This window comes from Oreochromis niloticus, linkage group LG15 (genome assembly GCF_001858045.2).
Source record: "Oreochromis niloticus isolate F11D_XX linkage group LG15, O_niloticus_UMD_NMBU, whole genome shotgun sequence".
Lineage (NCBI taxonomy): Eukaryota > Metazoa > Chordata > Actinopteri > Cichliformes > Cichlidae > Oreochromis > Oreochromis niloticus.
In genome coordinates this window covers 13540858-13556807 of record NC_031980.2, presented here as the reverse complement: position 1 = coordinate 13556807, position 15950 = coordinate 13540858, and the positions used below count along the sequence as shown (strand labels likewise).

Below are 15950 nucleotides of genomic sequence, written 5' to 3'. Positions count from 1 at the left end.
TCGTCTACCCGCTCAACTCTCGCGGTACTCTGGGGCTTTGCAACCTCACAATTTGCGTCTCTGCGCTGACCAATCGGCTGCCAATCAGCTGCGCGAGCAAGGCCAATCACAATATCAAGGATTTCGGCACCAATTTAAACAGAGTAATCACTTCCTGTTTTGGTAGTTAACACACGATAGAGGAAAGAAAGATAAGTAAATGAATCTTAACCATTTAAACATGTACATAGACAGAAAAGGCGGCTTAGGATTAAACTGAGAGCCTGTATTGGAAGACGCTACCCCCAGTTTACATTTACGTTGTCGTCAGCTGACGGTGACGCCAGTCCGGTAAGTTTTGAACGTTAGAATCGGTTACAAATCAGCATGCCGTCCCGGGTGGAGGACTACGAGGTGCTGCACACTATAGGCTCCGGATCATATGGAAGATGCCAGAAAATAAAGCGAAAAGCTGACGGAAAGGTGAGTAAAACACACTTCCCGCACACCTGTGGGTTAAACTCACCTGTTGCCCGTTAGTCCGCGGGGCAATATTGTCGCAGTCATGTTGTTTTTTCTCCCCCCACCTCAAGAAACTTTATATCAAACCGTTAACAAATGGCTACCTGCCTGTAGCGTCACAGAAATGTTTGAAAATTTAAGGTGTTAGCTTGTAATGTGGACCTTAGAAATGAGCAGCTTAACATTAAAAAGGTCGGTTATTAATGACTTAATATTTTATGTGAATTTTTATATTCACATAAAATATGTGAATATTTTATGATATCACCCTCAGTCATCACACCTGAATCAAATGATTAGTTCATTACCAGGCCTCTAGAGAACTTCAAGACATGTTGAGGAGGTAATTTAGCCATTTGAATCAGCTGTGTTGGATCATGGACATATCTAAAACCTGCAGGACACCAGGCCTGGAGTTCCCCCACTCCTGTTCTAGAGTAAAGACAAGTTGCCCAAGTTAGCTTTACTTTTCCATAGCTTCCACTTGTCTTCTGTCTACGACACTGGTCTTTATTGAAAGACATTCTCTGCTCTCTGATTCAGATAACCACCATTCTTTGAATTTTACCTCTGTAATTCTGGATAATTAAAAGCTGGTTTGTATCGTAGATCCTGGTGTGGAAGGAGCTGGATTATGGCACCATGGCTGAGAGTGAGAAGCAGATGCTGGTGTCAGAGGTGAACCTGCTGAGGGAGCTCAAGCACCCAAACATAGTGAGGTACTACGACCGCATCATAGACCGGACAAACACCACTCTGTACATCGTCATGGAGTACTGCGAAGGCGGCGACCTGTCCAGTCTCATCAGCCGCTGCATCAAGGAGAGGTGGGGTTGAATGCTAAATGATACTGAAGGTTGCATGCTGGTGTGTCCTTTCCCTTCACAGGTGTATGCATGTGTTTATTACCTTGACAGGCGCTATTTGGAGGAGCAGTTCGTCCAGCGAGTCATGGCCCAGCTCACGTTGGCCCTGAAGGAGTGTCACAGGCGGAGTGACGGCAGGGCCACCGTCCTTCATCGGGACCTGAAACCAGCCAACATCTTCCTCGACATCAGGCAGAACGTCAAACTGGGTGACTTTGGCCTGGCGAGGATCCTGAACCATGACACCAGCTTTGCAAAGACGTTTGTCGGGACGCCGTACTACATGTCTCCAGTGAGTGGCTTCATGCTGCTGGAGTTTGAAGCGTTTAACCTGAGCTTACAACTTTCCTTGCCTGAACTTTTGATTTTATTCTTGTTTGCTAATCTTTGTTTTACTTCATGATAAAAAAAAATAGGGACAAATAGCTTAATAAGCATTTAACACTATCTCTTTTCTTCTGTCAGGAACAAATAAACCGGATGTCATACAACGAGAAGTCCGATATTTGGTCTCTGGGATGTCTGCTCTACGAACTCTGTGCCTTATCGTAAGTTTTCCAGCTGTTCCGCTTTAGCTGATTTTCCCACTGCAAACTGTTTGGCTGCAGATCTTGCAGTTTTTCCTGCATTTTTCGTTTTCCTCTCCAGGCCTCCTTTTACTGCTTACAACCAAAAAGAGCTGGCAGAAAAGATCAGAGAGGGGAAGTTCAGAAGGATCCCGTACCGGTACTCTGAGGAGCTGAACACCCTGCTCGGCAAAATGCTCAACTTAAAGGTTGGAATTGAATTTATTTTTAAAATTTACACGATATGGTGCCTGAGCTATTGGATTATTTTAGACGGTATAAAAGATGGACTGCATGTCCACATCTGGAAAAGGGAATCCTGTGCAGAAATACTTCAAACCTTGCATTCTTTCTAACAGCCTGCAGGGGGCAACTGCTCTAGTTTTAGTGCTGTCCATGGCAAACTGGCCCTCAGCTCCCTCCCTAAACACTTTCCTCATGACTTTATGGAGTCAAGTGCTAGTTTTAGGTCATTGAATAAAACGTGAAGTTAATTTTATAAATTCTAGTTAAATGAGAACTCTAAGCACTTTTTACCACCACCCACATTCACCCATTCTCACACACATTCATACGGTGCCTTTAGGTGCTTTTTCTAACTTTCTCACGCTTGCTCACTCTCCGGTAGATCCTGAACTGGGCCAATTTGTTGTTCAGTATCTTGTCCAAGGACACTTGACATGTGGATTGCAGCAGCCAAGATCAAACCACCCACTCTACAAATAGGGCAGCTGTAGCTTTACCTCCCAAGCTACAGCTGCCCTGGAGTAGAATCAGAAAAGAGGTTTATCCGGGGTACACACACACCCTGGATAGACAAGCTGTGACAGTGAAAACATTGAGCTCAAGGCTTTAAAATTTGATGTCATGGTGGCTACATCCATCTTTTATGCGGTCTATGGTTTTGCACCGACGTGATGCTGGTGTCTGATCTGGAATGGTTTCCAAACATTTCCACCCTTAAAGTGCCATCAGATATCTGCTCTGCTAGCAGCATTACATAATAACTGGACCTCAAACTTATGGAAATGGGGACTGGTTCTCAAAATGGAACCACTGGCAGCTACACTAGCACCACATTGGCAGGAAGAAAAAAGGCTATTTATGTTTCATTTATGGGCCCCTTCTCTTGGCAGGACTATCTGAGACCTTCTGTAGAATCTATTCTCCAGAGCAGCCTGCTGAGCGAGGCGGTTGCTGAGGAGCAGAGGAAGGCACAGTCGCGACCCCAAAGGAGATCGGCTGATTCTGACGTTCCCCTCCACAAACCGGGTGAGACGGCGCCCGCCTCGGCCACGGAGCTCAGACTGAAGGAGCAGGCGCTGCGGGACCGAGAAACAGCACTGAAAGAACGTGAGGAGCGGCTGGAGAGTAAGACCTGTTTAAGCCCTGCTTTGAGCCGCACATAGCTCAAGCCTACGTCTGTCAGTATCGCTGTAGTCTGGCCTGGATTTTGGGAGAAATTAGAAAAGCTGTGGATTGTATTTTTAGTAGAGAAGTACTTAATTTACATCAGTTTGAAGAGGCTAATCCTAACAGGAACATCCTCTTCTGCAAAGAGGACTCATCAGTATTATCTCATGTTTATGGACTTGTTTTCACATTGGCAGCAATAAGTAAAGTTGAGTAATACCCTAGAAAGTACTAGTTACATCTTGTTTAGAGGGTGGAAGTGTAGTTGAAGAAACCTGTGTGGATGGAACAGGTTTGTTCATGTTGCTTGGAGTGTTGCAACCGAACGATGACCTACTTCTACACCTACAGCTCCTGGCTGACAGTGGAGATTACACACCGCAGTGTAAAAGTGTGTGTACCCAGAAATATGTCCAAATAAAAGACTGTTAGTCACACATACAGCTATGGTAAAAATAAAATGCCTCCTCTTTTAATGCTAAGATTGTGAAGACATAATAAAACTTTTAAATATTACCTGATTTTTTTTTTTTTATTTTTTTTAAGACCCTCTGAGGATGTCTCGATGTTTAGACTTGAAAGAGGGTGTACTTTCTTTAAAAGTGAGGGATAAATTCCCAAACTGAATCTGTCCATTTTTGTCTTTTAATGACAGGAAGAGAGCAGGAGCTGTGTGTTCGTGAACGACTTGCAAATGAGAAGCTCGCACGGTAAAAAACTTTTAAGATGGAAACGATTTAAGCGATTCTTTTTTTTTTTTTTTTTTTTTTCCATTCTAACCATTCTTTGGCGGTCTTTCCAGCTGATTTTTATTTTTTCCCCTTTATTTTTAATCGACCGTTTCAGAGTGGAGAGTTTGCTGAAAAATTACAGCCGCCTACAGCACCACAGGGACCTGACACCGATCAATGACAAAGACATAGGTATGGGAATCCAGCGAAGACTTCTGAACTTACTGAACCAAGACCAGAGCCGAGCAGTTTATTTTTAACATGTGTTTTAACGCATGTGTCGACAATGTGAATGACTTTGGATCAAATGTATTTATTTTTTTATATAAATTGTAAATATTTTTTATACAACAATAAAGAAATTATTTTTTAAAAAGGTGCAGTTCTAAAAGCTCACACGACACACTTCAAAATCACAGCTGTTGAGATTGTGATTTGTTAACAAGTTTACTCGACTGTTTTGGTCTAGATGCGGAGAACCTCTCTCCGGGTAAGAAGAAGGTCCACTTTGCCGGTGAGAGCAAAGAGAACCAGCGGCCCGATGCTCTGCAGAGCACGCCGTCCCAGGAGCTGGTGCTGCTCAGGAGGCTGCAGGCAGCGGCCCAGCGGAGTCAAGCTCTGAGTGAAATGGAGAAGATGTGCCAGCTCAAGAGCAGGCAAATCCTCGGCCTGCGCTGATCGCACAGATGTGACCGTGAAAGCTTCTGAAGGCCTGGAGTCATAACAACTGGATGAAAATGTTCATGTGTAGCTGTGGACGTGTAGTGAATGTGTGTGTTCCTGTCTTATTTAGTCTGATGAGTGAGTGTGTTATCACGGGCAGCTAATGTGATTATCAGTGTACTGTGTATAGTTTTTTGCTGTATTTATGGCTGTAGACATAAATTCTTTAGAGACATCTCTAGAAGAAGGGAGACTATGTGGAATGACATGATCCTGTGATGCCAATAAACAAAGTGATTGTAATCATTACTACATTAAAGTAGGCATGATGTGATGATAAATACTTGTTCTATACCATATTTGGGATTTTTTTTTTTTTTTAATTTTTGCATTTTTTTTTATAGCAGTTGAAATGATGATGTAATTATTTTAGTATCTGCCAAACAGATATGGTATTATAGAACAGAACAGGTATTATAGAAGGAAACAGGAAGTGGTCTGAGAGGTGTTCTGGTGGCAGTGGAGCTGAATCCTGTTAGAGAAGATATTCTGCTGCCTGTACAGTAAGTTGTGCAGAGGGTTTAGATTATCCATGATGCATAACTGACTGATTAGTGACCTCACTTCTACCACGGCTTCAAATGTGTGGTGGGGCCATTCACAGTCAGCCTTTCTGAACTGCTTACAAAAACGCAAAGAGAAGTTTGTCTTTTGATTGAAACATTGTTACCACTTGTTGAAAATATGCACTCATACCCTGATACAGGGGTGGGGGAACTCCATGCCTCAAGGGCTGGTGTCTTGCAGGTTTTAGATATGTCCTTAATCCATCACAGCTGATTTAAATGGCCAAATTACTTCCTCAACATGTCTTGAAGTTCTCCAGAGGCCTGGTAATGAACTAATCATTTGATTCAGGTGTGATGACTGAGGGTGAGAGCTAAAACCTGCAGGAAACCAGCCCTTGAGGCCTGGAGTTCCCCACCCCTGCTCTAATATGTGTGCACTTGATATATAAACAAGCAAAAATGACGGATAAATGAGGAATTCTTTATCCACTCAGTTTGTGTGGAAATGTGGGCTTCTCTTGTTTGTTGCCTAGAGACATTACAGCTGTCTATGTTACTTTAACAGGGATAAATTTGTTTGCCCGGCCAGAAAAAAAGAATCTGCCCTGGGGTCTATCACAGGGCTGTTTTACAAGTGGAGTCGGATCTCTGTAAACCAACTCCTATATTTCATATGTATACAGACTGTAGTGGGTCTAAGTTGGGCCAAAACTCATTTCTACTGTGGTTTTTCACACTGGCGTAGCAATAGATGTATATAAAAAAGAGATAGATATACAGGCTGATCATTTTCACAGTAATAGAATTGTTTTTATATAACACTAGCTCCCACAAGGGGTCATCACTTTTCCATGAAAAGAGATTCAAGTGCAATTTGCAATCAAGCCTTTGCTTTGAGTCAGTAGCAGATTAGATGTAATTTATTGTTACATTTGTCATTATTTCCATTGAAGCTGGTAGCTTACTGGCTTGATTAGCGAGTTTTTTTTGTTTGCTAGTTTGGTTGTTTTTTTTTTTGGGGGGGGGGGGGGGGGGCAGCTTGTATTTAACTTAATGTAAAATTAACTAATTTTACAGCGTAAGTATACGGACTTTTGGAAAATAAAATATAAAATAAAGGAAGCAATTACAGTATGTAGATGGAACACCAGTAAATTTATTAAGGGATTTTCCGTGATTAAAAGCTGAGTAAAGACCAGTGATTGTGTAAAAAAAGTGTTTGTTACTGGTAAAGGCTCAGTTTTTGTCATTCTTCGCAGTCACCTTTTTTTTTTTTTTTGAATACGCTTTATTGACAAAGCACAAAATACAGATATGCAAATACAAAATAGCAAACACAATGTCAGGGGGTTCGTATAAAAAAACCAAAATAGACACAGTCTATTAAAGAATCACATGATATTGAACAGGGAACATAAGTTTATGGTTTTGACAGCTTTTAGATATTGAGAATGTTGTATGGTTTTAACATATTGTTTGGTTTCATTTAAAAAGCACTGAAAGGATTCTTCGCAGTCACCTGGTTTCAGCTGAAACGCCAAGATTTACGAATCAGTTACGGACCTCATCGCGATATTACATTTGCCATTAGCGTGCGTAGCAACCGCCGTTGTTTGGCTTCTTTGCGCCGCCTACTTGCAAGAGATGCAGAACGTGACCAATTACGTTCCTCCTTGTAGCTCGTCGACCAACGAAAATCGTAGTAGGCGTGTCCCCCTCTGTGCCGTGTTCCGTGTGGAAAGTTTACCGGCTCGGGTGCAAAGTTTCAGCCGTCTGCAAAGCGGAGCTCGTCGGCAAAACGAGCGAGGAAGGTGCTGGTATTTATACGGTTGCTGAATCGTTTTTTAATCGCGAATTGATTCGGTGTGTGTTTGTCCTCAGATGTAGCCGAGTGATGCTGCCGTCGCCGAATAAGAGTGTTTTACGCGGATGATATTAGCAGCGATCGTATTGTCACAGGGAGCCAAGCTAGCTTAACGCAACCCGGAGTTAAACGGGAAAGCCAACCAGCGGATGTCGTGGGGATTTCTTGGTCTTTCTCAAACCTGCTGATTTCTTCAACGCTAACTTAAACTTGAATCGACTGTGAGGAAGGAAAAATGGCTTGCGAACCCAATCGTGCCCGGCTGCTGTGCATGCTATCATTGACTTTTGGGTTTTTCATCGTGGAGGTGGTGGTCAGTCGGATGACCTCGTCCCTGTCAATGCTGTCGGACTCCTTCCATATGCTGTCGGATGTCATCGCACTCGTCGTGGCTCTAGTGGCGGTCCGGTTCGCCGAAAAAACCCAGGCGACCAACAAGAACACCTTCGGATGGATCCGAGCGGAGGTGATGGGGGCTCTGGTCAACGCCGTCTTTCTCACGGCGCTGTGCTTCACCATCGTCCTGGAGGCGGTCGAGCGTTTCACCGAGCCCCACGAGATCGAGTCTCCAGTAGTGGTGGCCGGGGTCGGTGCCGCGGGGCTTCTGGTTAACCTGCTGGGGCTCTGCTTGTTCCACGGCCACGCGGGCGGAGGCCACGGACACTCCCACGGAGGGCACTCTCATGGTAGTAAGAATAAGCGGGGCAAAACGAGCAAGAACTCGAAGGCTGGAAACGGGTCTTCGGGAGAGGAGACCAACAACTTGGTAGGAAATCACAACAGCCCAGGCGATGGGAGACCAAGAAATGGTGAGCAATAAGAGTTGTTGGTGTTTTAGTGTTGAAATGAACAGTCCACCCTCACTGTCCCACCATTAATCTGAATACATGTGCCAGACTTTATCTTCACTGTTAGCACTCCAGATTGTGTAACAGTGCATCAGTTTATCTCCAGCCTGCCCTGACAACTCCCCAAGTGACTAATCCGTATTGGTTTTTTGGGTTTTTTTTTCTTGACATATGTTTGGCGTCTCATATTTGTTGGGTCATTCTATCCTTGGAAACATGGTCTCCGTGTTGGTGACATATCCGGGCAAAGAATCGGGTTTCACTCTGGCTTATAATTAAAGATAACGAGAAGTTTCTGACTGACACAGTTAAGTCAAACTGAACTCGATGGTCAGTTTTTACCTGAATTTCCACGCTGACTGTGACCCCCTGAAGAGCTTAGTGAGTTACCTTATCTGCTAAATAATTAGTAACTAAAGCTTAAAAATAAATGCAGTGAAGTAGGTAGGTGCCCACCCTTTACACTCACCTGGCTGTCAGCTGTCAGCAAAGAATCAGAAGCTAAACAAACTCATCTGCATACAGACAGCTTTTATTTTAACTTCTTCTTAATTTAATTGTGCTTCTACAAGGTATTGAGTGGATGGAAAACTGGTCAAGGGCCAAAGCGGGGCAGCAGCTGGCCAATCAGCTTGTCCAGCATACATTTTTGTTACATTAAACGCTTCTTACCAGACAAGCTGATTGTTTTCAAAGTACTGATAACCTCCTGTTCGTGTCTACATGTCAGTTAAAAAGTTTCACAGCAGCCCTGGAGAGCTTCTGTGCCCCTTTCTGCTGGTCAGTCTAACTGAAGGGTTAAACATACAGAAGCTCATTTATTCTCCCCCCCCCGCACTGTTAGGCCCTGCCAGTTTCAATAAATGGGGGTTATATCCCCCGCCCCTCCATGCACTGATTGCTGTTACTGGGCCATACATCAGTGGAGCCGTGGAGCCGACAGCCCCAGACACACCATTAGCCGCTGATGAATGGACCAGCTTGGTCCCTGGAATGGAAGCGAGCCACCGTTGCTCAGGTGCCGTTGCCCCAGCTTAGTGTTGCCACGCCGCCCGCCATTACTAACTGAATTTGCCTAATGTGAATTACTGAGCAGCATTTTGCTGCGTTTAGGTTCCTGCATGCTGGTTTTTTTTTTTTTTTTTTTTTTTTTTTTTTGTCATCTGGTATGTTGTTTTCCTGAGTGTGGCCCTGGGCAGTTATATAGCACAGATTCAGTCACAAGATGTAGTCTTCAGCAGTGAAATCTGCAACATTGTTATGTAGTTTCACATGAACTTTTCCCCTTTCGCTCTTAATAATGGTACCGTATTTAACAGCTGGCTGCCATTTGATGGCATCCAGGGTTTTTACCAGGAGAAAAACAAAACCGAATAGGGTTCACTGGGAGTTTTTGACGAAGTGTTGGAAAGTGGGGTTTAATGTTATTCAAAACTGAATACATGTTTTCTTATCACATGACCAAAAACAACAGGACAATGCACAGAATTCTGTTGTCAGGTGACATGATTTTTTTCCCCCGTCTTAAGTGTATGATTAACAATCGTCCAGTGTGCATCGTCCCCATGCTCAGAATGGGCCCTTGGGGTGGGGGGGTGGGGTATAAGCATAGTCAGTCCAGACAAAGGGACTGTGTTACCTTAGTCCTTGCAATTTCTTACAATTTGATAACCTAAACTGTGTTATTATGGTTTACTATATTAAATACTAAATGACAAACCTGTTAGCCCCAGATAAAATCTTCTTTCAGGGTGTGTGGGAAGCACGTGCTTCTTTATGTAGGATAAACCCCGGTCTGTATATCTTGTGTGAAACCTGTGTGTCAAAGTCCATTTGATTATTTAAATGTTCCAAACTAATCTCTGTTCTCCTTTTTTAATCTTTAGAAATCAGCTGTAAAGGCAGCACAGAGGTGCAGATGAATGGAAACACCCACTATGAGGAGATGGATCCCGAGCACGACTCGTCGTCGCAGCTCAACATGCGCGGGGTCTTCCTGCATGTGCTGGGCGACGCCCTGGGCTCCGTCATCGTAGTGATCAATGCTATAATATTCACTTTTGTGTGGCAGCCCTGCATAAAAGGTGAAAAGTGCATGAATCCGTGCATCAACAGCCACTCCACTGACCATTACCATGACAACGACACCATCGTCGATCTGCAAGTGGGTCCAACTGTGCCGACCATGAAGTTAGCCGGCCCCTGCTGGGTTCTTTACCTTGATCCCACACTGTGCATCATCATGGTGAGCATCCTGCTGTACACTACCTACCCTCTGCTCAAAGAGTCGGCCCTCATCCTGCTGCAGACCGTGCCCAAGCAGATCAACATGCACCGGCTCAACGAGCGTCTGCTGAGCCTGGACGGCGTCCTGGCCATCCATGAGCTGCACATCTGGCAGCTGGCCGGAAGCCGCATCATCGCCACGGCGCACATCAAATGCCACGACCCCACATCTTACATGGAGGTGGCCAAACGCATCAAGGACTTCTTCCACGACGAGGGCATCCACGCCACCACCATCCAGCCCGAGTTTGTCACGTTCAGCTCAGAGTCTCGAGACTCCCTGTGCGAGCTCTCCTGTCGGACTCAGTGCGCTCCCAAGCTCTGCTGCGGCGCTGCGGACAAACAGAACACCGGCTCCGACAAGAAGGCTGCAGTCGCTTCAAACCTGGAGGTGATCAGTGAGACCTCAGAGGCGGCGGGGGCTGTAGTTCAGGTGTGCCCTGGGTCTGAGGCTGAGGTCAGGATTGCCAGAGAGGTGGAGTCGTCTCTGTGAGATGAAGGGTGTGGAGAAGAGCAGAGGAGAAGCAAGAAAACCTCCACTTTGGGCAAAAACATCAACATCATTTGCAGAAAGCTGTAATATTTGTGGCTTAATCATTGCCCTTATAGGTCCTTTTATTTTCGATTATTGCCCATCTACACGGCTGAACCCGTTTCACTCCCTCTCATGTTCATAGATTGAGCCTTAGTTCAACACCCCCCCCCCCCCCCCCCCCCACCCCCACCCCACCCCCACCCCCTCAAGCCTTTCCTCCGCCACTCAGTCCCTCCTTTGTTGTCCGTGGCCCTGGCAGTGTGGCGGTATGGTTGTGATGCATGTTGGGTTGCACTGACCTCATCTCCACCAGGACTGGATCAAGGCCTGCATGAGCGTCCCTCATTAGCACCATATTGTGATGTCTCATCTTGTCTCATGGTGTTTCTGTGCCAAAGCTTCTCAGTGGACTGAAGGGATCAGAGGGACCTTCCCTCCTCCAAATGGACACACAGCACACACATCACTAGGTTATTTATTTAGCCTATGGACCTGCTGGAAAAGAGTCTACCTTCCTGTTTTTTTGTGTAGGCTTCGAGCAGACCTATTCTCTTTACCCTCTGGCCTCCAGATGGAATAGTATTGTATTGCATAATAATTTATGTATCTAAGTTATTAGAAATGATCTATTTCTCTGTAGATGCTGTTTGTAATGTTTAGTTTGGATGATAAACATTCATTTTTCTCTTTCTCTCTTTTTTTTGTCTTGAAATCTTTTGACAGACCATCTATGCTGAAGTCAGTGTTTTTTTTCCAGGTGTGATGTTTTTATAATGATTTAGTTTCTCAGACTTTTTCGTCTGGCCTTGACTCGGATTTAATTGCAGTCGTTAGGCGGATACAGAAGCCGTATCAACACCTCTCTCACCTTGCCTTTTAATTAAAGAAAACTGTTGTGATATGGCACTAAGCATAGTCGACTCGGTGTAACAGGACTTCTTGCAGTGGCACAGTTAAGGAAACGTTTGTTCTTAAATTTCGATGCCTTGCAAGCCAGAGAGTTGCAAAGAAACGAGCACTGTCCGCCAATTAGTGAGACCTCCGTCTGAATTTGTACTGGAAAGCTTTCTGTTGATGCCTGTTGGGTTTTAAAAACCCTCATGAATGTGTTCGGCACTTTGTCACAATCCATGCTGAGAGAGGTTGTTGTTGTGTGTGTGTTTTTTTTTTTTTTAAATAAATATATGTATTTCCAGGACCTTCTGTGTTGTCTGCATGACCAATCTGAGACCTGGTGTTCGACTCTTTAACAGCTCCACTAAGAGCTCTAGTTGCTGCTTACCAGCGTCTGCTGGTATCCTCCTATATAACTCATGACCGTGTGTGGGGGAATGACTCATCATATAGCTCTGTCTGTCCTCTGCTGTGGACAGCTGAGCCGAGCCGGTTGTTTGCTGAACTGTCCATATAGTGGCCTTTGAATTTGTTTCGACTTTTCCCCTCATCAGCACAGATATCTTGTGAAGTTGACCTGTTGATGAGTTTTGGATTTCCACTCTTTGACTTATTTTGCATTATAGAAATGTGTTCTGGGAAATGTATTTTTCTCCATTTGGAATGTTTGGTCACTTTTACTCTTTTATGACTTGAGCTCTATGTGCAAATCGAAAACAAGTGTGAGTGTGTGTGTGTGTGCGCGCGTTTTCTTTGGTTTTTTTTGTTTGTTTTTTTAAATTTTAGATATGCTGAATCAGCTGATGTGTTTTTGAACTGTATGGTGGCATGCAAACGTTTGTCCACTGCTGGTCAACATGACTTACTGTGACTAGTTAATAAACAATTACCTTATTTCTGAAAGGCAAAAAATGGTTAATGGACTTATTTTTAAAGTGTTTAAATAATAGGTTTACCCTTTGCATGGTCACTTTTTTTTCTGTTTGCGGTCTGTGAGGGTCTTGGAAAACCGTCAGAACTCTGCTCTTCATCTTCAGATCTTTTTGTCCAGTGTTTAACTCAATCCACTCTTCTTTTCACCAGTGAATGCAGGACTGGCTGTAGCACATGCTTAACAGTTGGAGAAGTGTTCTTCTAATGAAAGTTCTTATCCATTTTTTCCCCAAGCATACCTTTGCTTATTTGGCCAGATGGTTTTCTTCTGCTGCTTTCTGCTGACTCTCCAATGATAGTCATATTTGCATGTTTCACTGCGGAGGAGATCGGTGCACAAAGAAGTCGTTGTTTTTCTTGTCTTTCGCACCTGAGCCGCATTTCCTTTATACCTTAAATTCTTTGCAGACCTCAGGATCGACTACCTGAAAATGCTTTGCTCTCTCCTCCTGTGTGGGCACCACTTGTTTTAATCTCCAGAGTGCTATGCAGCTCCTTAGAGGAGCAATATCAGAGTGTATAAAGCTTTAAAATATGAAACTCCCAACTTTCCCCAGTTATTGCGAATAAGCCATAGACCTAAAAAGCAAATTAAGGTCTGAGACTTTTGTAAAAGTTATTTGTGAGGTCAAATCTTGCTTAAAATGTTGAAAATCTATAATTTTATGCCTTTCGGAGATCAATCCATCCTCTGTTTACTTAGCTGTTCACAGTAACCTAAACTATTTTGCAAATTATCCAAACTTTTGCATGCCACTGTATCGACATATATACCTAAAGTACCTGTCCAGTGTGTTATTGTGAAATTAAAGCAAAACATGTTTGTTAAAGCTGAAGAACCCGAGTTAGTCTCATTCTTACTTTCTCCAGCTTTTCAAATGTACATTTTTACATAGAGCACCACTCTTTAAAAAGTCAGTAAATTACAGAAGGTGGAAGGTGGTAATGCCAAAAGCCAGAGCACCTTTCAGCTTCTCCCTGCAGCAGAGAAGGACCAGAGGAGTGCCCAGGGGTGCCTTTGCTGCCCTAGACAATCCTACCTCAGTCAAAAAATTGTCCAGTGACCGATCACTGGACAATTCAGCTCCAAGTTAACTTAACATGTCAGTCAAACAAACACAAACGGAAAACGAGCAGTAAGTGAAGCAAACCTGCGAAAGAAGACTGAAATGACCGCCGAAAAAGACATGCGATAACTTTCAAAAGCACAAAACACCCACAAAGAGGCACAAGGTGAAACAAGTGGTGCATGTGGGTTTGCTGCTGAGGTTAAGCGAAAAAAAGGTAAAAAGCTGTCACTCAAATAGATTCTCAGTGAGACTCTAGGATATAGAAAAGAGTTTTAAGTAACAGTTACGAATTTTCTAAACTTGTGCTTTGAAATCTAAATCTTCCTGTGTCACAGCCATCAGTTAAAGTCAAATTAACACAGAAAGAAACATTTACAAGCCCGCTGTGTGTAAAGACCCATGCACGTTCATGTAGCTTGTAAGGCCAAGCGGATATTTGTGGCTTATGTCCTCTATCCAGCTCCAGAAACCTCAACTACCTAAACAGTGATATCGGTTAGCCGTAAATCTCCCCGAGTGACTTGTGGAGTGTGATGCAGCAGTTACATAAGTCCATAATTGCAGCGTTTCACAACTCATCTCCACGGTTCGCAGCAGGGAATCCTGGCCTCCGTCTGCGGCTGGGTTTCTATGGAAGGCTGGAGAGGCTGCTGACTGAATGTGTGGCTGCCGCCGGCCTGAGAGGCCTTACGTAAGAGACCCAGGGGCATTCCAAGGGCAACAAGCATGAGGCTCTCACTGGATCCTTTCACATGGACAGAAAGGGGCTCGTGCTGTGGGTGTCTCTCATTATGTACTCTTGGGTTTAAGTCAGGTGTTCTCCTGCAGCCCCCTGAATGCAACAATCCTCTACTCTGTGGCTTGTGTGTGTTCCCATCTCATCTGAGATAAGCAACGGAAATCTGTGAAAAACACAGAGGCTCATTTAACAGCAGTTTAAAGCTGTTGTGATGTTTTTTTCTTAAGGCTGCTTAAGAACATAAGAACATCTGGATTTAAAGAAATACTCTGTTTACTGCTTTGGTTCTGTGATGCAAAAATACGATCCTTTTACTAAAAGAAAGGTTTGTCTAAAAATATGATCACCTAACACTAGAAAGCAAAGTGCAAAGTATATATATCAGCCACCCACAGAGGTCACTGCACAAAGTTACTACAATCAGCTGATGAAGCAATTGATTTTTCTTTACAGACAATAGCAACACGTGTTATAGGATATTCATTTGTGTAATGCTACAGGGTACTAAGATGTCAGAGTAAATTATGGAATAATTTAGGGATGGTTATTACTATGTGTGTAGTAATATCAGTATATACATTGGAATAGCAGCTAACAATGTAACATAGAGCTTAAATCCAGCACAAGCATTTAATGTTGTGACTCTATGGAAGCTCGTTTCAGCCACGGAAAAATATATTTCTCGCCTGAGTTATTATCTCAAATAAAAACTAAGCATCTTTCTACTAATTTTCTTTTAAATTGTGTCATCATATAAGGACTAAAGTTTACTTTACAGTACAAAACAATACAGTCATAGTTTCACAAAAACAGTAATTATAGGGGTCAGAAATGAAAAATAAAATCTCTGGATCTAAAGAGGTAAAAGAAGCATTTCTGCATTTTTAAATGCACTTATTTTAATAATGAAGACGGCTTGTTTTCTTCCCTAGTTTCCAGCCGTTATGCTAAGCTAAATTAACCAACTGCTATAGGATGTAGGTTAATAACAACCAGCCGTCCACTGGTTACTGTCAGTGACTGTCCAGTGACTGGTTACTACAACATAAATGTCCTGTCCTTTTTTTTTAATCAAAATGAAAGGAGCTAGTATTTAAGGCTTGAGGCATAAGTAAACTTAAGTATAGCTTAGGCCTGCAGCTGCCAAATTATTTTGGTGACTAAAGTGTTAAGGTTTAAATGTTAGCCTCGAGGCTTCTGCACCGGTAAATCTTACTATTCTAGGTCGGTTAGCCATGGTTCACTACAAAACAAAACAATGTAGTGATTAGAAGGCAGTGGGCAAATAAATTAGGCAAATAAATTCATGTTAGGAAACATTTTTACCTTTAAAAATATTGCTGCACATACAGCTGAGCTGATAAATGACCCTGCTCAGTCAGCCGTATCAGTAAAACCAGTGACAGGTGAGTTGAATAACATCAGGTTACAGCAGCACCTCTTCAAGGCTGGATGTCTATTAGCCAGCAAGT

General features: G+C 43.4%; 2 protein-coding genes across 4 annotated transcripts; both read left to right on the top strand.

Annotated features, from left to right (window-relative positions):
* Positions 1–156: 156 nt before the first annotated feature.
* nek2 (NIMA-related kinase 2) lies at positions 157–5097 on the top strand. 3 transcript variants are annotated; one of them, XM_025898734.1, is made up of 9 exons: positions 157–462; positions 1111–1328; positions 1419–1659; positions 1833–1915; positions 2016–2142; positions 3070–3286; positions 4002–4056; positions 4193–4269; positions 4547–5083. In XM_025898734.1, exons 1-9 carry the CDS (start codon positions 367–369, stop codon positions 4753–4755), a joined length of 1323 nt encoding a protein of 440 aa, XP_025754519.1. In that variant the 5' UTR covers positions 157–366; the 3' UTR covers positions 4756–5083. The 3 variants fall into 3 exon arrangements, with proteins under 3 accessions (XP_025754519.1, XP_003446347.1, XP_005475032.1); XM_003446299.5 differs by having other exon boundaries at positions 159–462; positions 3070–3304; XM_005474975.2 differs by lacking the exon at positions 157–462 and adding an exon at positions 867–957 and having other exon boundaries at positions 3070–3304; positions 4547–5097.
* Positions 5098–6658: 1561 nt separating this feature from the next.
* Positions 6659–10901, top strand: slc30a1a (solute carrier family 30 member 1a). The gene is made up of 2 exons (XM_003446366.5): positions 6659–7982; positions 9908–10901. Exons 1-2 carry the CDS (start codon positions 7409–7411, stop codon positions 10798–10800), a joined length of 1467 nt encoding a protein of 488 aa, XP_003446414.1. The 5' UTR covers positions 6659–7408; the 3' UTR covers positions 10801–10901.
* Positions 10902–15950: the final 5049 nt, after the last annotated feature.